This window comes from Marmota monax, unplaced genomic scaffold (genome assembly GCF_021218885.2).
Source record: "Marmota monax isolate L192 unplaced genomic scaffold, Marmota_monax_Labrador192_F-V1.1 WCK01_AAM20220418_F8-fsc00146, whole genome shotgun sequence".
In the NCBI taxonomy this organism is placed as follows: domain Eukaryota; kingdom Metazoa; phylum Chordata; class Mammalia; order Rodentia; family Sciuridae; genus Marmota; species Marmota monax.
In genome coordinates this window covers 3,875,217-3,900,330 of record NW_026694096.1, presented here as the reverse complement: position 1 = coordinate 3,900,330, position 25,114 = coordinate 3,875,217, and the positions used below count along the sequence as shown (strand labels likewise).

The 25,114-nt window shown below is 35.7% G+C and overlaps 1 protein-coding gene across 8 annotated transcripts in view; it reads left to right on the top strand.

The window, feature by feature from the left end:
- Window positions 1-25,114, top strand: part of Nav3 (neuron navigator 3) — an 802,778-nt gene that overhangs the window by 629,642 nt on the left and 148,022 nt on the right. For all 8 annotated transcript variants that reach the window (XM_046465096.2, XM_058585776.1, XM_046465095.2 and 5 more), the window contains 3 exons: window positions 242-357; window positions 17,175-17,283; window positions 17,963-18,346. In XM_046465096.2, coding sequence (XP_046321052.1) covers window positions 242-357; window positions 17,175-17,283; window positions 17,963-18,346 — 609 coding nt within the window. The remainder of the gene's footprint in view (window positions 1-241; window positions 358-17,174; window positions 17,284-17,962; window positions 18,347-25,114) is intronic.

Sequence of the window (25,114 nt, the reverse complement as noted above, 5' to 3'; positions counted from 1 at the left end):
TTACAACCTTTCAAATTTAGAAAAGCTGATATAACACCTCATTCCTGGTTTAGTTGTATGTGAAAAGTTGAAAAATTCTCATACAGATAAACAGCCCTGGAATATCTCACCATAAGCTAGTCTGTCTTACCTTGATGGAAACTTATAATAAATTGATTTCTTCTTGTGTGCTGGAGAACTTCCACTTTGATGAGTCACTGTGACTACAGTTGCTGTTTGTTTCTGTCTTGGTTAATTTCAGAGCACATTCAGAAAATGAAGGTACCTCTTCACCATCTGCTGATTCCTGTACCAGTCCTACAAAGATGGACTCCTTGTATAGTAAGACTGCTAAGCAGTGCCTAGAGGAGATATCTGGTAAGTGACCTGATTTATGGATAGTTCTAACCTTGGAATTTTGTAATATCCTTGTAAGTCTTTGTATTAAGTCTTATTTATGCTATACTTTTGCAAAAATAAACTATGAATCTCATGCTTCTGAGATTCTTAGATGATGGGCTCTTCTGTCTAGGATGATCTTTTTGTTGCTCTGAAAAAAAGTGGTTCTGCTTTCGGAAGCTGATGCTCTAAGTTATTTTTCTCTCAGTCAGAGAAACCTGGTGAACCTTCTGTTGTTAATAAGACAGCTTGGATATATTTGGAAATTGAAAATATTCTAAAGATCTATTGTCAATGTAAATTTTTTGACTAATCCAACCCTGCTCTGTCTTCCATACTATTTAATTTGGAACATTTGTACTTGGCGATTCTAAATATACATCTTGAGAAAAATTCTAATGAAGGAAATATTTTATTATATGTAGATAACATATGAAAAAAATTTCACACCTGGGTGCATGCATAATCCCAGTGACTTGAGAGGCTGAGGCAGGATGATCACAAGTTCAAGGCCAGCCTGGACACCTTAGCAAGACCTGTCTTAAAATAAAAAGTGAAAGAGAGTAGGGATGTAGCTTAGTAGCAAACTACCCCAGAGATTAATCCACAGTACCAAAAAACAAAACAAAACATATGCCTCAGATTATTCAAATTTCTTGAGTATATAATATCAAGAACCATGTAATGTTTTGAACAACCAACAATAAAAAATTTAAAAAAATAAAATAAAATAAAATAGAATTATCAGCTTTAACCCAACATTTTTCCCAGGATTCAAGTGAGCCTAGGAGTATATGGAAAACCTTTGGAGTAATTCTGTTATATGTAATCTATATTCATGAGTAACTAGGTTACTTCTTATCGAAATATGCTTTTCCTAGGGTATGAGAGGATTTATGAAGATTTTAACTGTTCCTAAATGAAAGAATGCATGGCAGTAGACATATATTTGCTCTTCTAATAAGTCTCTATCTCAGCCTTCATGTATTCACAGCTAAATCCAAAGAAAAAAACTAAATGAACTATTTCAGTTGAAAAATTACTGTAAAATACATGCACTCAATATATTGCTGTGAAGCTCATGAAAGAAGCTACATCACAATTTGAATGATTCGGAAAGTTCTGCACTTTGGTAATCATGAAACACAATTTGACAAACATTGGATGTTACTGTAATATCTGCTTGTAAATATTGACAATGGCAAAACATCCCCAGGGTACCTTTTAGAATTATCATTAGGCATCAGAGGTTTCAAATTGAGAACAGAACAAAGGGCCTGTATAGGGAAGGGTAGAAATTATAATGCGAAGATATATATGACGATGTTATTTATGGGTTTTTCAAATGCTCAAGGGAAGTGTTGGCTTTCTCTTAGCTCCAGGTAATACTGTAGTCAGAACAATGCTGTGTATCTGTACTGTAGCCAGATATCTTATAAACCTAAGATGACAGGAAGATACTATAATTCCAATATTAATTTATACATGAATATCTTCAATATGCCTATGAAGTACTAGAGCTCAAATCTGTGGGCAAAAATAAACTTATAGAAATTTAATTATAATTGTGAATTTCACAAGAGAACACTATTTTCTGAAATTAATATATCACTGAGTAGTACAGCTGGAATAATCCATATTAAATTTTTTTCTACAGTTTATCATTCTGTCTAGCATTTAATCATTTTTTCATATTTCCAGTTAATATTGCCAGTTAATGTTCTAAGGTTTTTAATAGAATACTTGAGGGTGAAATATAAATTAGACTTCAATATAATATAACGATTTAATGGATTTAATTGAAGAAATACTAGTTTGCAGTAAGAATGAATTTTTTATATAGAATCAAAGATTTGAAGAAGGGACGAAAATAGAAAATAAATGTTACAATGAGTCTTATCTGATTGTCATTCTAACTGTTATCTGTTTTAAGTGTAGCCTGTAGGGCAGTGATAAGAACATCTGTCAATGCAAACATTAGATATTGTGAAAGAAAGATGGTATTTGTTCATGGTTAGTAGCTTATAAATTGAGTATAGGTGAATATTCATTATCCAAAATGCTTGGGACCAGAGTTGTTTCAGATTTCAGATAGGCTCAGATTTTGGAATATGTGTACATATATAATAAGAAATATTGGGGTGGGATCCATGTCTTACCATGAAACTTACTAAATTCATATACACATACACACACACCCTGAAGGTAATTTAATACATTAATATTATTAGTACACCTGTGTTTTTAAGTTATTTTTAATTGACAGATAATAATTGTATATATATGTGGGTTATAATGATAATGATATGCATTGTGTAATGATCATCTCAAGATGTTTAGATTATCCATCATCTCAAACAATTATAGTTTTTTGTGATAAAAGCATTAAAAATCCACTCTTTAAACTATTTTTATTTATATAATACAATATTGCTAACTACAATCACCTTCCTAGGTAACAGCATGATAGAAATTATTCCTCCTATCTGTGTCTTTGTACCCATTTTGACTGTGACCCATCACATGAGATCAGGCATGGAACTTTACACTTGAAATGTGTTGTCAGTGCTCAAAATGTTTCAGGTTTTGGAGCATTTCATGTTTTGGGTTTTCAGATTAGGGGTGCTAATTGAAGAAATGTAGATGAGGATATACCCAGTAGACAATGAGAGGATGATTATCATAGAGATGGAATGGCATATCTTTCTCATTTTTAAATTTTAGTTGATAGATACTATTACTCTCTCAGTTATACTCCCCTCTTATTTTTTAGTGATTTTAATGTTTGCATAGATGGATCTTTCAACACCCTAGCCTCTCTTCTAGTAATCTTGTCTTGAAATCCCTCCTGAGATATTTATCCTCATGATCAGATCCTAGATCTAGGCATCAGAAAATAAACTTATCTATAACCTCATTTTCATGCATCCCACTGTTGTTGATTATAGCCTCCTGTCTTTTCAATGCTCTTTATTTTGTTCCCTCACCCTACCCATGATTTCTCAAGGATTTCCAGTTCACAGGTCCTCTCACATTTTACTTTCCCTCACCAAACTGCATATTCTTTCTTTCCTCCCTAATCAGTTAAATTCCTATGATAACTGAAATATATATTCCTATGATATATATTCCCTCAACTCCCTTGTTCCTTTCTCACTTCATCGTCCTCATTCACTGAAATCACAGACCAGTTTATATTCAACTCTCCACTTTTTCCCAACCAACAGTGAATGAACCAGGAGAAAAATACATACAGGTTGATGTCACTCACTCAATATTTTTAATCTCAAAGCTTCAGTGAATATTTAATGTTTTTTAACAATATTTTGATATATCTCTGGTTTTCTCTCAAATTTCTAAGTGACTATTTTTAACCTTTCCTTCTCAAACCTATAATTTCACCTGTCCTATCCATTCTTTAAACTTAAAATTTTGATGTATTTTTCACTGAAAAAATAAAAGCACAGAGAAAGGAAGTTCACCAACCCCTGCCAACACATCTACCCATTTATAGCAATTAAACCCACTTAGTATCTAATATACTCGGCCTTTACTTGGATTATGCTCTCTTCCACTCTTTAATATCTCTCTCCATAAAATTATTCTACTTAGCTAAAGAGATATTAATATATCCCCAATCTTAATGTTTTTAAAAACAACTTCTCTTGACTCCAATTCATGCTTCAAATACTGTTCTAATATGTGTCTTCTTTATATCACACTCTAACAAAAGGAGGCCTTCAAACAGTCTTTAATTCCTCTCTTATTGTCTCACAACCCTATTCCAGTTAGACTTGTAGCCCCATGTCTCCACTGAAACTACTCTTAATTGAAGTTTACAATAATGTAAACATGGCCAAATCCAAGGATCACATCAGTCCTTATCTTATTTCACCTCTATTATGGTCTGGATATAGAAATATGCCCCACCCCCAAGCTCATGTTTTGGAAACAGTCCCCAGTACTGCAACATTGAGATATTTAACTTCTAGGCAATGAAGAGAATTTGGTGATTTAATACCAAACTGTGGCATCATCAGTGGATTAATCCATTTGTTGGATTAATAATTTGAATGGTTTGCTGAGTGGTAACTGTAGACAGGTGGGGTGTGTGGCTGAAGGAGGTAGGTCACAGGGGGTGTGATTTATTTTGTCTTAGACTTCTCACTTCTTCCCTCGTTCCTGGCTATCAGGCTCCTCTCCCATGATGGTATGCCTTACCTTGGGAACAGAGCCATGGAGTCAGCTGACCCTGAACTGAACCCCTGAAACTGTGAGCCCAAAATAAACTTTTCCACCTCTAAGTTGTTCTTGTCAGGTCTTTTGGTCACAGTCACAAAAAAAGCTGACAAGCACAACCTCTCACCACCCATTTGTCCTCCTCTGTAAAAGTTTCTTTCTTCATTTCTAAGATACTGCATTTCCTTGGTGTTCCTCAGACTCACTCTTTAATCCTCTTTGGTCTTCTTTTGTAGTTATTCTTTTTCTCCCTGATTTTTTGTCACTGCAGTGATCCAGGTATCTGTCCCTGGATTCCTCTATCTGTACATGCTCCTTTGGTGATTTAATACTATATCATGGTCTTATATCTCATCCATGTATGGATGGCTCACAAATGATTCTCTCTAATTCTCTCCCCTGTGTTTTGGATGCAAATATTCAGCTCCTTATACAAACTCTCCACTTGAATATCCCATATCCCCAAGTTTCAGTGCTACTAATATGGTTGGATTTTTATTTCCAATGATTACTGTGGAGACATCAGTGGGAATAATTCTGTCCTGAGTCCTAAGTGAAGTGGTGTTTATGATCTAGAACTCTGATAGAGTTAGTCTTAGCAGAGTATATTTCAGGATTTGTGAATTTTTGAAGCCTATAATATGAGGGTTCCTGAAAATAATACAAAAATAAAAATCTAAAATAAGGTACAGCACCTCAGAAGATATACAGTGAGTTAGAGGATCTATAGTTTAACCACAAAGTAATCTACCCTGAAGTCCTGGTGCAGCTTTTCTGACCCATATCCATTGCTTCATCTTCTGATAACAAAACCATCTTGATTTTCCTTGGGGATCATTCTGTGTTCATGTGGCCAACTGAAATTAACCCAAGTAGAATCAATCAGAACAACCCCTCCTTGACCAGAGTGACAGTTTTCAGGAGTGGATTTATGACCTGATCTAGTTCAGTCATAGCAAATGAGGCTCAATCTCAGATCTTTTCCTTAGACTGCTCTGGAAGAGAGGTTCTATTTTTTCCATGAGATCAGAAGCTAATAAAAAAAAAGTACGTTGGGTCCTGCTGGCAGTTACATATACCCTCAAATAAAGCAAACAGAGAAAATAGAACCTAAAGCAGCAGAAAATGAACCTGAGGTCATTGTAAGAAATATCTGAGCCCCTGAATAATACATATCTGAAACTCTCCTTCTCTGAAACTTTTAGATATGTTACTCAGGAAAAATTCCTTTTTGTGGTTAAACAAATGTGATAAACACCCCTATTTCATGAGGTACAAAATACATGACATGCACAGATTTGAAATACTGTTAAGGAGCAAACTTGGTTCAGACTGCAATGTAGATTTGTTAGAGGGATTGATTCACTGTTAGGTAGGAAGTATAGTTGTTGAAAATTCCATCAATGTAATAGCTCACTTGAAGTTATAAAAACATTATCTTTGTCATTAAATGGCAGTGAAAGTTCAAAATGTAATTAAATCATGGTGTGAAGATAACCATCAGAAATGAGTGACGTGTCTGGCAATTGGGAGATCTTTATAAGTCTTCAAGAATGTCTCTCCAAACTCTTTAAGTACATCACTCAAATTTCATTTTGTTTATCGTATTCTTTTGGAGACGACTTATGATGTTTACCTAATTTTGTGATGCTGGTTCCAATAATTATTATTATGTATTATATAATTTGCAGCAATGAACAAATGAGCTCGTTGCTTCCTGCCCATCTATCCTCTAAGATTCATGTCACAACCTTGATATTACAAGACTGGCTGAATTGATGGTATAGATTTTACTACTTTGACTTAGATTTTATTCTCACATTCATTAACAAAAAGAATTTGTCCTCTGAGGCCATCCCTTTCATCAAGTGCTGGGGGAGATCCTGCCAAATATAAAATGAGCCTAAATTTTCATTTCAATTCAAGAAATATTTTAATTTTGTTTTCTGCATAGCTTCACACTTGCCTTTTTTTCTTTTTTCTTTTTTTTTTTTTTTTGCATAAGGCTAAGACACCTATTTAACCCACTGTTTAACCTTTATCTGGAATTTATATTCAACTGAAAAATGTTGATAGATGTCATATTGACTTAATGCCAATAAAACTGGAATGTCATTTTTAAATGATATTAAAATTATTGGATAAATTCAGGGAATGGTCTTAGAAGTAAGCATTTAGGTTGAACTGAAGGATAATGTAAGGATTGTATATATTTTCTAAGTTGCTAGACTTTGTATCAAGTAAAGGGGGATATCTGGCATTTAAGACCTTTGTAAATGATAACTAAAATTGCCTTTTTTCTTGAATGTTTATAAAGATCAAGAAGATCAAGCTCGGGTAATTCAAGTCAGTTTATATCTTTTACTTAAATAGCCACATTATAATTATATTTACTAAAGAACTGAAAATAATTCTTTTTCAGAATATAATAGTAGCTGTACTTTTATTTTAGGTCTTGGCAAAATCAAATGAATTCACATTTTTTTATTGTGTGTATTTATTTCCTCCTCTACCTTGTATAACATGTATTTATATGTGTGAATCCAAATTAATATAAACATGTCCATGTATGAATGTCCATTTAAGACAAGAGGGATAGATATCTCTAGGGAAGCAATAAGTGGGTCTCCTACTATTGGTTCAGGGTAATGTACTAATGTAGTTTCAGAGGCAAAACTGCTATAGCTACAAGTTAATAATAGTATCTTTAAACAAAGAAACACAAATCCCCTTTTGATATTTTCTCTGTTAGGTTCTTCTTTGCCATCTTCCTCTTATATTTCTGTTGAATGTAGCCCACCCATTCCTGGGCTCACCCCTACAAGAAGGTTATATTTCCCACCCCATTGAATCAGGAAGGACCATGTGATTTGATTTGATAAATGAAATGTGTGTAGACAAGTGACGTGGGCCATTCCTGAGCAGAAGCTCTAAGATCCTTTCTCTCCCTCTGTCAGTTCTCCTTTTCTCTGTCATGAGATCAACACATTCCATACTGGGGTTGCCCTTTTAGCATGGCTCTTAGAAGAAAGAGTACTTGAATAAGAGCTGAAAGTAATAAAGAGTGGCCTCAGATGAAGTACATCATTGTTTTCGAAAGGTAGTCTAAACCAGGATTTCTCAACCTTGACACTATTGATATTATACACTGCCCAATTTTTTATTGTGGTGCTCTGACCTGTCATTGTAGGATATTTAGCAATGTCATTGGCCTGTACCCCTTAGATGTCTCCCACCACACTCTCCAGGTATCAAAGATGTCTCCAATATTATCAAATGTCCCTTAAGAATTAGAATTGCCCCAGGTACTATTTCCAATCTAGTAGTTCTTAAACTGGGGTCCCAGAGCCAGCAGAACCTGGGGATATGTTAGAAATGCAATGTCAGGACCTCAGACTACTGACTGAGCAGTTGTGAGACTGGAGCCAGGAAACTGTGTTTTAATACACCTTAAAGTGGTTTTGAACACTTAAATGTGAGGACAACTTGTGTAAGCAGATTGGTAGGTAAGCACTATTGCACAAGGAATGGGAAATTGATTTCATTTATAGGCAATAATTTTTTTTCATTCTTAGGCAACTCTTTTGACATCTAAAGTATGAAGACTCCCTTTTTTGTGAATCTGTAAGGCTTTGGGGCACAATATCATAGACCAGTATAATACGTGTTAAGCAAATGAAGTTGTATAGCTTCAATAAATTTCACTATGGTGTCATAACTTGAAAATTCAATGGGTCACAATAATTTGCAATGAAGAAAAAAATATATTTTGTTTGGGAAACCCAAGAGCAGTGACATTCAGTCCTTGTAATGTTTCAATAAAATTATTTTTTTTAGAAACCTCAATCATCAGTTTCAAAGATATGTCATTTGTATTCATTTTATTTGAGCACATAGTAGATAAATATAATTTTAAAATAGTGAAAAATTGAGAATCAGCGTTCACAATTCACAGGTTTATTTTCCAGATTTTGTTACAATTAATAGCTGTTTTTTTCCATTTGATTCCTTTTATGTGTCTGTAAAACAGATCTAAGTATTCTCTACCTTGAGTAGGGACAAATGGAGCAAAGTCAGTCATCATGCTTAAAAGTATAGGAATTACACATTATAATGCTAATTCAGAGTTAGGAGGTCAGGCATTTTGCCTAGTTGTGATTAGAAATAGAAGGTGGAAAATCACACATCAATTTTCCTATATTAGTTTTGAACATATAAGGATTTATGTATCAATTTGAATGATTCAGTTTATATTTCTTTGGATTTTCCACTTTCCCCTTTTCATAAAGGATATTTGTGAGTTTCCAAAAGTTTTTCTTTAATACTCTTAACGGTACACATCATATCTTTTGTACCATATATTTTGTGTTTTTTAATAATTTTTTGTAGTTATAGATTGACAGCATGTCTGTATTTTATTTTTTATTTTTATGTGATGCTAAGGATTGAACCCAGTGCCTCACACATGTTAGGCAGTGTTCTGCCACTGAGTTACAACCCCAGCCCAATAGATATATATTTTAATTGGTTGTTTTTAGTCATACATGATAGTAGAATCCATTTTGACATATTATACAAGCATGGAATATATCTTGTTCTAATACAGACCCTAGTACCTCTCCTTCCCTTTCAATCTCCCCGCCCCATATATTTGTTTTTGAAAGTTTTCCTAAAATCAGAACTTCATCATGGTGACATCCAAGTCAAATGCAAAATAAATATAAGGAATTTATCTTCTAGGTTTCTGTTTTATCAAAATGTAAAAAATTAAGCACTTATTATGAAGTGATAGGCTTATATAATACACATGAAAATTCTCAATTTCAAAAGACATAATATGCATTTTGTATTTTTTATCATATCACTATATTCTATATACTTGATCATAAACTTCCAATAGTATGCTTTGAGTGAAAATATTGGAGGAAACCCTTTTGAGTTTCATTTTCCTCTTGCTTTGCAGAAAGGAAGAAATCTTGATTTTTATTGTCACACCAGGATTTTACGAAATAGCTTCAGAATAAAAATCCCTTGCACTTGTCATTTAAAAGATGAGGCATAGTCTTTCCCTTTAAAGCACTGGCGGGTAGAGGCATGCTCCGTTTTTTAGGTCCTTTACACTCCTGAATTTGATTTGTGCTGTAAAAGCACAACTCCCAACATTTAAAGGCAGATCTGCCTGCTTCAGCTGCCTGCAGCTATAGAGAATTAGTCTGTCATTCTCAGCATCGGGGAGTGTGTGTAGTGTGTGTGAATGCGTGTGTGTTCATGTCTGAGGCTGGGGGCTGAGAGTCATTTAAATGTGCAGAGGGTTAATAGTATAGCATCTCGTTCAGGCTTGGCTCTGAAACCTGTGGCATTCTGAGCTGGACAGCTGCTTCCGTGCCTCTGTTTTAATTTAGCAGGATGTTTGCTGCCATGGCAGCCAGCAGCATCCACTGCAGCAGCAATGAAGAGCCATAGATCTGAGAATGCAGGTGGAATACTAAAATGCAAGAGGCTCGTGCAGGGCTGGGCTTCAGTGCTTAATTTCTGCTCTTACTGGGCTCCGATGCGGAGGTTGTACTTGCTGCACTGTGTCAGCTCATTAGTAAAGGGTTGCGGACCCAGATCGGGTTAAGGGCCGGTGAGACGCAGGAGGGAAAAAAAAGAAAAAAGAAAAAGCAAGAGGCTTCATTCGTGCTTCACTACCTCGCATATCGGAACAGAGAAGCAATCCAGGGAAATGTGGACCCAGCATCCTGCTGAGACATGTGATTGGATGAAGACTGGAAAACGTAGTTGGCTTCCTGGGCTACTTTTCAGCTGGAGCAGAGTCTTTGATGAACTCTTTTCTGCTTCAGATATATTTAAGCAAAATGTTTGTAAGTACTGCTGATCAGTGAAATGATGTGGCAAGCTCAATTATGGGCAAATATTTATATGTTACATATTGCCAGAATCTTCGGTGAATGTTTGAGCCTGAGCTTTTATTGAAGTGCATATGTTAATTAAAACCAAAAGGGCTAGTTGCTATTCTAGTGTAAAAAGACAATATGCAGTCCAGTTGAAAGGAAGAAGGCACTAGAAGAATCATGCAGCGGCCTGCTGAACTCTCTGTGTTTCGGAGCAAAGAAGTAAGGAGAAAGGGAGCTTGCCTTCAGAAACAGAAGTCTCTGACCAATCTCTCCCTCACCAGTGAGGGGGAGAGGAGACCCACTGTGCGCATTTCCAACTGGTTTGGCAATGCTGCAAAGGCGAGCCAGAGAGAATCCAGCTATGTGGAGAGGCGCTCACTGTCCAGGTTTCTCTCGCGCTCTGTGCAGTCCCTGTACCACAGCAGCAGCTCAGGGGCCTGGAACCTCCTGCCTACAGGAGGCAGCCAGTCGTGCAGCGAGGATTTAGAGGACTGGTCTTCAAGAAGAGGCTTGGAAGGCGAGAGTGATGAAGATAGTAGGTCTGAAGAGGAAAATGTGTCCTCCAAGCCAAGCAGCCTGAGCAGAAGCTGGGCGGAAGAGGAGGGAGAAAGCTGCCTGCGGGAGGGGACAGCTCACCTGGACGAGGATGTGATCCTTACGATGCTGGGTGATCTGGAGCAGGCTCTTTACACTGATTTACTAGGTAAGTCTCCTTTGCTCCTAAATATGTGTATGGGATTTTAATAAATTTCATTTTTTCCTAAAAAATTATTTGCATGAGTCAGATCTTCAGTTTTTCAGACTGATTTTTAAAAATATGATTACTTCCCTAAGCTTTTAAATTTCTTATATCTTGATTTTTTTTTTTTTTTTGTAAAGCTGAACTGTGAGTACCAATTGTGAAGTCTAATTGAAGAATGTAAATACCAGCCATCTGCCATGGGCATTACTGGCCTGGTGTCCAGTAGATTCCAGATATCCATAAATAAATGTTAATATTTTAAAACTCCAGGTGTGTTTTTTTACTTAGTCATTAATGGAGTCTATTTGTTCAGCTTCCCTCAAGGTGACCTTACCTCACATATGGAATGAAGAATGCACAGCCCCCTGGGTATATTTACTGTGTAGTTAAGTTTCTTCTGCTGTCTCCAAGTTACCTGAATAGATGACCCTTTTTTAAACCTCAGTGACAAGCACCCTGAATTCTAGTAGCATGACAGAGATGCAGGGATGCATGGATATCTACTTCCTTTTATTTATGTGTGTGTGTGTGTCAAAAGCTGCTTATGCATGTGTTCATTATAACTACTTAAACTATGTAGATAACTATGAACTGTTTCCATACTTTACAAACTAGGCCTTTTGGATGATATGAGGCTCAGTAGTAACTTGTGAATGATCTTTAGCTATGAAGATGCCAGGTAATTCTTCAGCTTCATGATTAAACTTTCAGGGTCAACTTTGCCACTTATCCAAACAACTAAAATGTGAGCATTTTGTTATTTCTAAATTCAGTGTTCTGCCAAAATATATTTACATCCTATAGTCTTTTCTTCAAAAATACCTATGTATAAACCATGGAGCACACTACATTTTATGTCAATGTGTATTTTTACAAAGGACTTCACACAGGACTCCTTATGTGCAAAAGAATTAAACCTGGCCAGTGATCTCTTTGTTTCTGATGCATGCAACTGATGCTAAATACAGACTTATTTTGATTCTTCCTGCAGCCCCTCCTGTTACAAGATGTTTTATGAGATTGTCTGGGTTGCTTTAGTGAACCAGCTTTAGAAGAAGAAAGCATAGAGAGACAGCACAGGCAAATGTAGCTCAATTTTTCATGTCAGTTTGGCTTTAAAGGAATAATGTTTCCACAGTTGTCTGAATGGTGATTTCCGAATCTGAATGCACCAGGTACTCAGACACCCAAGATTTACTTCTTCACTATTGTGTGATTTCTGTGATGAACTGTTTCCTATAAAAGAGCTCTCTGTACAGTACAAAGGCAAGAGGGAATCTTAAACCTTGGGAATCTTTTTTTTTTCTTTCTTTCTTGTTTTTTTAAATCCTCTGGAACTGTTCATAAGGTAATATTCATCGTCGGCTTTTAAAATAGTAGCATTTATCTTGTTCTAAGTACCTCTTGTGTAAGTATTTTCAATAATATGAACAGAGTGCAATTCCCCTTGGCAGCATTTGTTGGTTGCTCCATTAAATTACAGCCTGCTGTGGGTGGGTGTATGTAAGAAACTCGCCTTTTTGTGCATAAATAACTTGGATCATTACCATCAGAGAGCAACTTCTCAATAGAAGTCTGAATGTCATGGTTTTTGACAGAGCATCTGCTTATTGTATTTATGTGGTTATTCTCCTTATCCTCCCTCCCCAACTGGTGCCAATATTCAAAAATTCAAGTACAAAGTACAGGGGAGAGTTCATTCAAATAACTTTGACATGAATAATCATATTTTCAAATAATTAAGCATTCCAGTTAAACCCCCTTATTTTGGTAAATATATCCAAGGTCACAGCACAGGAATTTCAGATTTTCTACCACGTTGCTTGACTAGGTTCTGCTTATGACTCAAAATGGCCTCTTCTAACTTAACAGGACTTCTAACTTAACAGGACTCCTTGAGTTCAACTTTGTTCTCTTGGGTATTTGGATAAATTAGACAGACTAGGATCTATACTATAACCACATAGGAGAATATTTAAAGTGATAACCATATTTTTCTGTTTTCCCCAGAAACATCAGGATAATGCAACTAAATTTAAAATTTTCATCCAAATCATTGTTGGGGTCATATATAAAACTTGGGTTATATTTCAAAATTTTTAAGTCAGGCAACTGTGCTCTAAATAATAACATTTGTAATATAATAGTGTACAGGTTGTAATTCTCTGAATCAGGTTCATTCCTATATAATTTGATTTCTATTAAAAGATGGCAGTGCTGGCAATGTTAATTATAATGTATATAATTAAAGCTTAAAAAGGGCAGAATTACACAAATTAAATGATCTGTTTGCCACTAACTGATAATGCAAAAGTACCAAATTGAGCCTATTATTCTATGCTCCACTCATGGAAAATCCCTTATAAGCAATGAGAAAGCATTTTGCACCAATGTAAGAAAACTCAAAAGTGGATTTCAGAAAGTATCATTCTAGAAGATGGGTGGAAATCCCTACCATGGTGTCTGACACATCAGAGGTGTCCTTCAGGAATAATAGTTGACTTTGAGATTATGCAAGTGGGAAGAGATTCAACATTTTTGTGACTAAATAAATCTTCCATGCATATGTTTTTGCTTTTATGTATTTAGTAAAAATCTAATTTTATGTATGCCTTCATAATCAGCCTTTTCCATTCCCTGCTCCCAAGATCTCCTAGACATACATCATTTGAATACAAATTTATAGGACAGTTCAGACTATGCAGTCAATCCTAAGGGGATTGGTAAATGCACTTAGTTTTTATATGGCCTTTGTGGGTCACTAAAAACATTTACAATAATATATTTTGCTTTGGTTATTATCTTCCATGACATGAATAAGACAATGATTATGGTTCTCTCAGTAATTGTTGGGAGGACAAGGTCCACATGTCTGATTGTCGTGAGTGGTGCAATGTCATAAATGGAGGTCATGATGGAAAACATCAAAGGAAAGAGGGAGGCTCTGGTACTGAACACAAGGGACACCACATAGCCAAGCAGTGAATTCAACTGGAGATATGCAAGGTGCTAACTAGAAAAAAGACGTTTAAATAGAAATAGAGCAGATGTAAAAAAAAAAAATGTATTTAGTGAAAAAACTATAATGTTCTAAAAATGAACATTAAAAAGATAATGAAAAAATTCAAATATCAACTTTAATATTATGCAAGCATTTGAGATGCAGCCTGATTATCTCTTAGATGTTCTCCCAGAGGGAAGGGAACCAGGGATGGGTGGCATGTGATAGTGTTACCTAGCACTTGTCATGTGACATATTTCTCCTCCTTCCAAAACAAGTCCTCTCAGTACTTTTAGACTTTAATGACTTTGCATTTCTTGCCGTCACCTAAAATCAAAGATTTTATATGGGTTTACTTCTCCAGTTTACCCGCTTCTTCACTATTTTTGATCCAGTTTGAATAAATCACTTTGTAGCGCCTGCCTTCCCTTTGTCTATAACAATATTTTTCCTACTTTTTAGAAATTTCCTTATAAAACCTCTGTTTTTTTCCTTCAAAGTTCTACCAGATTATTTGAAAGTGAAAGACCTATTGATAACTATTTCTCAAATATAATACATCATGTTAAGAAGATAAGCAGAAGAATTTCCAGGGAGGATATAGTCAGAATCTCTAGGGTTTTCAACAGTTCTCAGTTCTAAAATAAATGTTAATCTATGGGATTAGAGGCTTCATGACTTGAGTTAATGTAGGAAAGTTTATGACATGTGTGAGAGGTCCCGAAATGTATTTTTTTATGTCTTAAAAATATGTTTACTTGATTTTTAAAAGAAAAGATATTAGTGGTTTCACAGGACTTGGAGTGGGTGATAACCAAAGACTAGTTATTGAAATGATGAGAATGTCCCAAAATTAATTATAGTAATAGCTCTATATATTTAAATATATAATGAAAACAATCAAATCGTATATTTTAAGTGTGCAAATTGTATGTGTATTTTATCTTTATAAGATTGTTAAAAATTAATAAGAAAACACATTCTCATTAAATTAAGAAAGAAAGAAAAATATCTTTACTTGAAGTTATTTAGTACTTCCAAAGTGTGAAACAATGCTATTATAAAGCATGTTTCAATTGTTCAAATAATTTGTAAAATAAAAGGAACAGATTGATAGACTGGCAGCAGAATGGTGACTGTTTTTGGCAAACGTCCAGGATGAGGAATAATGAGCAAAGTAGTGATGTTTGGCTGAAAAAGATAATAAAGGAATTAGCAGTGTTTTTTTTTTCCAGATTTCAGTGGCTGCAATGTAAAGATAATATATTTTGTCTATTTGGTGTCAAAGCCCCTGGGCCTATTGGATGGAAGTTAAAGGAAGACAAATTATTCCTTGTCCTCCTTTAACGTTTTCACAGTGAGACTGGCCTACTACTGGAAGGAGAGGTGGACATCTCTCTGATGATGAAAGTTTTTAGACAGATGCTGGTGGCTGAGCTACCCATGAGACATGAATAAGTTCTGTGGCTGACAGGTCAAATGGGACCATCTCTGAAATCCTCACTGAAACTGTGATTATGAATGTTCAATAGACACATTTGTTATATGTTTTTAAAAGTGTGTTAGCAGATCCAATAGCTGCCTAGGTGGTGAAGGTGCATTACAGATGAGCACAGTGACTTCTCTGTGACAGTTTTCATAGTGTAATGTAATGCATGTTATTTTCCTATCCCTCTCCCTTTTCCTTCTTTTTTTCTTCTCTTATTTCTATTCCATCCCTGGACTAACATATCCTGGCTTCCTCTTTCTTGTCCTCCTCTACTTTCCTCCTCTTCCTTCTTCTTAATAATGTGTTTCAATTCTTCCTTCCTTCTTTCCTTTCTCTCTCCTTCTCTTCATTTCTTCTTTCTTTCTTGCTTGCTTATTTTTTTTGAAGTTCCCATCCCTCTCCTCCCAATGAAACAGAAGAAACACTGTGTTTTCTCTTTTTTCATGTTCTTCCTTTTATCTAGGCCCACCAGCTTCAAATGGAGGCTTTACTGGAAAGTATTTCATAGCCATAAACAAAATGGCTTAATGGCAAAATGACATGTGTAATTGTGTGCAGGCCAGCCTTGACCACACCCACAGAGCGATTTGTCTCATACCCATTAGACATAATTTGGGGTTCAAGGACTTTACTTGAATTCTAGTGTCACCAGTGTGGATGTTTTGGTAAACTATAGAAAGTGGAGAAGGAATTAAAAATAATGACATCCAATGTTATGAATCTTGGCCCATGAGTCTAATAAAATTAAAAACTCACGAAAGCTATTTAGCTTCTATGAGAAAAGGCCTCTTGTGTATTCTAAAATCTAAATGTGTACTTGCTACATGAGCAAGTTTACCCTATCCCATTCTAAGTATAGGTCATTACTGAGACAATTAATATACAAATAATCCTTTGTATCATTCAATTTTAGATTAAGCCACATACAATGTATTTCTTTCTTTTCTTTTTTTTTTTTTTGGTACCCAGGATTGAACTCAGGGGCACTCTACCACTGAGCCACATCCCCACATCCCCATCCCTATTTTGTATTTTATATAGAGACATGGTCTCACTGAGTTGCTTAGCACCTTGCTTTTGCTGAGGCTAACTTTGAACTCACAACCCTCCTGCCTCCATCTCCTGAGCCACAGGGACATACAGTGTATTTTTGAGTGACTATTTTTGCAATGATTAGGGTCATAGAACTACAAGTGTTATTGTAATGTATTTTTTCCACTTAAATGTTACTACATGTGAGATTACATTTGTTTCTGTTCACATTTTATTTGTAGAAAGAAGAATTCTAATTTTCAGATGAAAATTAGATTTGGAATTTCCTAACTATCTTTTGACTTTTAAGAAGAGGGCTTATATTGCCTGGCTATGTATACAAATTATCCTAAGAACAGTAAATTGCATGAATTTATTATCATGCTTCTCTTCCAGGTGAAGACCCTGAAACAAGAAGAATGAGAACAGTTAAAAACATTGCAGATTTGAGGCAGAATTTAGAAGAAACTATGTCTAGTCTTCGTGGGACCCAGATAAGCCACAGGTTTTTCTCAATTCTGTGAATCTTTGGGCCAATAAAGAAAAAAACAATTACAGTCAAGCACTTCATTTCTCTAATAATGATATAGAAGAAGTTTCACTTATCTTTTAGTATTTTCTCATTTGAATTTTACATGATAATCAATTAGTAATAATCCTTGAACTGAAAATTCTCAGCATATACCCAGGGACTTTTCTCCTTATCCATCTCTTCTGTATAATTTGCTGTTCAAACTGAATTAGCAGCTGCAACTACCCCATCACAACTAAGATTTTCATGCCTGTCCCAGAGAAGAGTGGCAGAAACTTCAATGGATATGTGCCTAGGGAGGAGTGATAGAAATTATTCAAGCATGATTGCAATTAATTTTCAAGATAGGTTACAGTGGGTTCAGCTTAGAATTTGTTGGGAAAGTGAAACAAATTGGTTTTTATCCAAAATGTAATGATGACCTTTCCTTTAAAAGAACAAACAAACAAACAAAAAATAACTGCAAATGAATTTCCCTTCCCACATTTTGACATATGCAAAAGTGATTGGAATCACAAATGAGTAATTTAGCTTTCATGAAAGTACTATGCTGCTAAAAAATGAGACTCTGGTTTTCTCTTGTCTTTGTGCATTTATGGCCTGTGGCCCTAGTGAACCAGAGGTGGGTTATCTCTCCATTTTTATTTAACAGCACCCTGGAGACAACATTTGACAGCACTGTGACAACAGAAGTGAATGGAAGGACCATACCCAACCTGACAAGTCGACCCACTCCCATGACCTGGAGGCTGGGCCAGGCATGTCCCCGCCTGCAGGCGGGTGATGCTCCCTCCATGGGTGCTGGCTACCCGCGTAGTGGTACCAGTCGGTTCATCCACACTGACCCCTCCAGGTTCATGTACACAACGCCTCTTCGCAGAGCTGCCGTCTCACGGCTGGGAAACATGTCACAGATTGACATGAGCGAGAAAGCAAGCAGTGATCTGGACATGTCTTCTGAAGTGGATGTTGGTGGATATATGAGCGATGGTGATATTCTTGGGAAAAGTCTCAGAACTGATGACATCAACAGTGGGTAAGTGGTCCTGATCTCAGCAGCACTATGTGAGGGGGGGAGGTGGCCTCTTGGGATACATTCCTGTGAAAACATGGGAATTTCACTCACCTGATCCTTAGAAAAGGCAAGCAATCCAAAGTATACAGTACTGTTTCCGAGTTCTTTCATCTGCCCATACATGGAAAGTAAAATATCTGAGTTTTCTGTAGATTCTTTTCATTTAAGCCAGTAAATTTTCCTTTGGTTAGTTTTCAGAAACCCATGTGGCCTGTATTTTTCAGAGTGGTTTTCACATGCTCTCAGTAACAGATTTTGTAGTGAAGGACGTGGGAAGAAGACAGGAGGAGCTTTGCTGAACTGCTTGACTTTCTTTTTTGGCTCAGGTTGCCTCTAACAGCTTTGAAGAGAAAAAAATTTTTTCTAGCATTCTTTGATTATATGCTTCCAATTAAATGAGGGAAAAATAATTTTAGAGTAGAAAGTTTTGATCAATGTATTCTCCTTCAATGGTATTAAACTTTTAAAACATCTTAGTCTTTGTTTTCCTTCTGTCTTCTATTATATTCTCCCCTGTATTTTGGCAGCTTGGAATCCTTGGTGTAATCAGAGAATGAGCCCTAATGCAGGCATAGGATATTCTTTTAAACTGTCTTCTATGAATAATTGCCATTTTGAGCACTTCCTGTTATCTACCATATTTTGTTAAAGTGCTTAAATTTATTGTTTCATTTAATCTCCCCTCCAGCAACAACCCTTTTGGGGAGGACATTTTTAGACATTTTTGCATATAATGAAACAGAGCCCAATTGGCCCAAATGGTGTACATAGGAAAGGCCAGACTTGCTTTAGAATCCAGGTATGTATGACTTAAAAACTGAGGCTCTGAAATTTATGGAAAAGTCTGCCAATTAACTTTACCTGTAATTTTTATGTGAGTCTGGGATTTGACCTACTCTTAATCTTTATTCATTTTAGAGGCCCAGTGTAAGAAATCATTCTTCCATATGGGTAACCCTCCCTAATTTTATTGATTAAAAGCTTATGTTTGAATGATGACAAGACCTAAAAAAAAAAGAAAAGAAAAGAAAAAAGAGCTTTTGATCACATGTATTGCTCTGCTATGATATTCTGGTATCCACCCTACTGGAGTTTCAAACAATTTTAAAATAAGGGAGATGAATGAGGAGGAGGGTAGATTGTAGTTTGGTTGCCATTGGAATCAGAGTGAAAACCAAATTCCTTTCTATCATTGGACCCCTTGGGAACTTGGAACTTGTGTTACTCCAGTTCTTTTATTTACTTATTTTTGTTAGCTGGAATAAGGATAAAATTATAGCACCTTCATGAAGTTTTTCAGAATAAAGGAAATCATCAACAAAATTTCACTTATCCCAAAGTTTGCACAGTGTTAAGTATTTGATAGATTTATCCTCCTTCTTATCATTACATTTCTTATAGTTAATATAATAGAAACTGTGCTTGTTTTTAGTTAGCATATTTATTCATATGTAATGTGTCCTAGAAGGGAATACCCAGTCCAGGGAACATCATGGCAACATAGAAATATCTGAGACATACTCTTTCCCTCATATTTCCCTTTTTACTTCTCCATTATTTCTGTTCTCCCTCCTACCTTCTCCTTTCTTTTTCTATTTCTTTAAATGTGAACATATATGTATCTTCATGTTTTACATTCACTCTTCAAATCCATTGAATGAATATTTAATTTTATATACAAATATATATTCTATATATGCACATATATTTACATACATGCAAGTGCAAGCAATTTCATTATTCCTGGTAGTTTTATCTTATTATATGAGACACACAAGTACTGAATTAGTGAGCACTGAACCATTGCTCCTAGGGGAATAATAGGTTTAGGTTCCTGCAAACTTCTGGTTACATTTTCATTAAATAATCAGTATATAACCATGTTTTATGAGTGTTTCTGCTTAAACACACCTTGTTAAATACATACCTTTGATTCAGTAACATGGAAATCACAAACAACAATGACACACCTCATGTCTAATTGAAGCTTGTCTAATACATTTTCTCTGTGAGACACCTCTCAGCTTTCTCACACTTAGGAACACAGATGGCACCTCTGCACCGCACCTACAGGGTGTTTTAAGTCATAAGATTTCAAAGAGATAGGACCGAAATGTGAAAAGGTGGCACTAGACCATGAATAGGACATTTTGGGTGGTATGAGAGCTGAATGAAACAAGTAGACCGAGTGTTCCCTTGTTTGGCCTCACCTGAAAACCCATGAGACTTGAATTTTTCACTTTTCTACACATGTCCACAAAAGACTATGAAAGTACAGCAAGTATTGATTTTGAGTCTACAAATAAAATTTAGAAAAGTAGGCACATTCACAAATGTAGGGTTTGTGAATGATGAGGATTGAGTGCATTTATGCACACAGCATATCGTGGGAGCAGCTTAAATCAGAAATCAGAGGAGCATCCACAATACAACATGTGGATAATTTTGAGAGACTCAAATAGATAAAAACTGAGCAAAAGTCAGAATCAAAAGAAAGTGCTAAACTCTGGTATGAAATAGAAAGGAGTTTGGTTCTGTTTCCCGATTTAAATAACTGTAGATGAGGAAAATATGCTAAAAGAGAAAAATTGTAAGAAAAGCTTAAATACAGAAGATGTAAGCCATTCAGTAAACTTGACAAAAAGATAATTTTTAGAACCAGTGGGAGAGTTGGGTCAGATGATATTCAGTCTTCTTTCTCCTAACTGAAATGCATGAAAGATGAATATTTAAGGACAAATTCTAAGAGCTGGGGACTGTCAAAACAGGCCTCCACACCATCATCCTAGAAAGTTTGAACTGTGTACTATCAACAATGGAAACTGCAACTTCATAGAGATTATGAAATAGTCACAGAACAGGACATGAAGAAGATGATAGTTTTTGAAAGACCTGTTTGGTGGAGGCACAGAAAATGGATACAAACGAGAAACTCTGGAGCTAGACTCAGGAACTATGTTAAGAGTTCAGATTCAAGGTTAGAAGGCATTTGTGGGGGTGAAGGGAGAAAAATAATTGATGAGGGAAGCACTTGAATGAAAAAATTTTGCAGGGATGATGATGGACTACACATGAGGATATATGGGAGATAAAGAAATCAGTCAAGATACCTACATTGTAAACACAGGAGATAGTAAAGGATACGGTTAAAGAAAATAGGATGAGAGAGGGAGCTGATTTTTTGTTGAGGGTGTAGATGAGTTGGAAACAGTGGGATATAGTTTGTGAAAAAAGCAAAAGTAGTGTCCAGGAGAGAGAGCTATGTCATCTCAGTATAAGATAGTGGACATTGTGGAGGCATGAGGCCTCCTGGGGAAAGAATGTACAAACGGAAATAATAAATTAATAAACATATACAAACATTTGTGTATATATATATATACATATATATATTCAATTTTTATATATATTCATACATGTATACATACATATTTTATATATACATACAGACACATATATGCACATTCTATATATATACATAACACATATACATAGACATATTTGTGTATATAAATTCAATTATATATATATTCTTATAGAAGAATATACTTATATGTATATAATTATATATATTCATATATATGTGTGTGTATGTGTGTGTGTATGTATATTACAAAAATATTTGTTGAGTTCATTCTATGTGTTAAGCAATATTCTGGGCACTGAGCGGGTAATAGTGAACAACAGAGACACAGTACCTACCCACACAGAGTTCACATATTAACATTTTTTGTACTTGTATAAGTGCTTATTTATTTAATAAGTAAATATGTGTGTTTTTGAGTGCATAAGTATTCTGATTTAAGGAACTATTTTAAACAACTGAGTTCTCATTAGTAATGTATATTACAGGCATACCTTCCTCAGGAACATTTGGTCTTTTCTAGGATACTACCTGTATTCGGTAATACTAATTTTGGTAACACAGCAATCTAAAAATTTCAGTAACATAGCACAAATAAGCTCATTCTCCTTCACATAAAACCCTCCCTGGTGTTGTTGACCTTCAGTTAGGGCAGAGTCATTCAGAGAGTAAGATGGTAGTTCTACTATTATCAAGTCAAGTTTCCAGAGTCATCTTGGACATTGATATTCAGTAGGCAAAAGACAAAAGAGATGAAGCACCGTGGTGTAAGAATATTTTGTTTGCACTAGGCCTGGACATTTTGCAGATGAATTCCACCCACATTTTCTCTCCAGAAAACCACATGGCCACATCTAACTATAAGAGAGGCAAGAAAATATGGTTCAGCTGTGTGCATAGGAGGAGGAAGCTGGTTTGATGAGACACAGCCAGTCTGCTGAATTGGCTATTGAGAAAAAGAAAATGTTTTAGATCCTTTGTCCTCTCTTACTTGTTTCATGGCTCCTTTGAAATCTGCTTCATACTTCTATACGCCTTCATTTTTGTTCCTTGAATCTTTCAAAGAATGCCTTGGACAGTCTCACAAAGGAGTCTCTTTAAATGGGCATTGGTGGCCCACATGTCCTATGTCACAAATATCCCAAATCCTGTTTGAAAGCTTCCTCAGGAGATATTTACCTGCATGGACTTATATATTTTTTTCTTTTCCATGTGAGAGGGCAGGAGAATGAAATTTAAAGCGCAAGTCAGTGCTGTTTCCTGTCTGGGGAAGACTAGACATGGTTGACAGGGGATGGGGATGGTCTCAGCTCAAGGGTGTTTGGAAGATACTGACTGAAGGACAGCCAGGGGTGTGGTACGTTGCTCACCAGTGTATGTAATGTGCCGTTCTTGGCACCTGCAGGAGGGAGCCCAGTTCCTCAGTTTAGAATTTAAATGTCAGGAGATGAATGAGATGGAGCTATCCTAGAAAACGTTTAAATTATGATATTTTCTTTAAGTCATAAAAGGGGCTCAGAAATACCTGTGTAACAACTCATAAAAATATTAAATCAAAAAGTTCACTTTCTCTTGACAGTTTTTTAAAGTATGTTTTACTGTGTAAAGGAACAAAAGTCTTAATAGATACAGTAAAAAATGAAGATGTTTGATTTAGGATTTTTTCCCCTCATGTAACCATAAGAATGCATGAAGTCAGTGTAAATGGGAATGAAGTTTCTTTTTTTTTTCCATATGCTCTAGGTAGAAATAAAAAAAAAATTACTTGATTGGTATTCTGAGAATTCAAAATTTCTTGAAGCATGCAAAGACTTATCTCTTCTCTTTTTGAAATTACTCTACACACTTGGGGATGTGAGTCTCTCAGTAATTAGGAATTAGTCAGAGTAAGACCTCTTATTTATAATAAGTGTGAAAAAGTCTCCATTTATAAAGAAAAAAGGAACACTGGAAAATTAGGAGAAAAGTTACAGACTTTAATTGGGTGGAAATTGAAGTTACCTTTAGGCATCCCGGTTTTAAATAGTATAAGCAATGCATGTAACTATAAATTAAAATTCTCCTCAAACCACATGACTCAAATACAAAATAATTTAAGAATTCTGAGGCATGGAATTTAAGAAGGCTTTCCTTTTGCCTCCTCAGTTCTTCTTTAGTAAACTTTGAATGACGACAGTATGCATAACAGTGGGAAGATCGGGGTGCCTGAGCTACTAAGAGGACTTCTGGTGAACCCTTGATTCCTAATCTTAATTCCGCCTGTTTTCATAGATGTGAGCCATTTTGGGTGAAGACAGAAATTTTAATGGTAAAAAACAGCTGACAATACTAGTCAACAATGGCATATTATTTATTGCATTCTGGGCAGTGTTTTATGATCCATCAGTCCATCGATACATCAGCCAAAATTTATACATCAGCACAGATAGCATGAAAAAATGCCCCCTATCGCAAATGTGCTAGCTAAGAAAACTGTACTAGTAAGAGCTGACTGCTATGAATGTTTTTTTAATGACTGTATTAAAAAAAAAAAAAAAGCTAGTTGCTCAGAGAGAAGCTTGGGCATGCAGACTATCTCTCTAGGCCACTATGTCATGATGTTTAAGAGTGCAGACTGGAACCAGACTAGAAGAGAGCCAAAGGGGGGGGAATAAAAAGGAGAAGATAATTAATTACAACAAAGATGATGACAAGGTACTGTCTCAACTCCCAAGACACAGAGGATAGCAAAGGGACATCTAATGATACTAAGAGAAAAGAGCCTCAAATAGCAAACAGAAACTGACTTAAAGCACACAGAAATTGGCTGACGCTGGTAGGGATTTGGGCCACTTGACTAGTCAAGAGTGCGAGGGCTGATGGTCACTTTGTGACAGGAATATAGCAGTCTAAAACCTGTAAAATGCTCAAATGGCCCAGCCATGGGTCTCTTTCAGGACAAGGCCTACAGGAGGCTGACTGTTGAGAGTAGAATCACACTCTCTCTTAGTGGCTGGCAATAAAGGTGCAAGCGGAGAAGGTCCTAACAAAAGTGGGAGATGGGCACAGAGCCAAAGTCTGTAAAAGCAACCTACTTCACAATTTTTTAATTACACAGACATAATAAGGACTATTGCTATATGAAATTAGAAAGCTACTTAAGCCAACCTTCCTTTTATTCAGAAAAGTTAATATTACATACTAAGAATGATCAAGACAAAATCACCAGGATTAACTTCATATAAGCCATGCATATGTGCAGTATATTTAACTAGACAAGGACTAGTATCAGAGAGGAAGACAAAACAAAAAAGTAGAATCTAAGAAAATGAGCAAAACACATTAACATACATTTTATATAAACATAAATAGCCTATAACAAAATA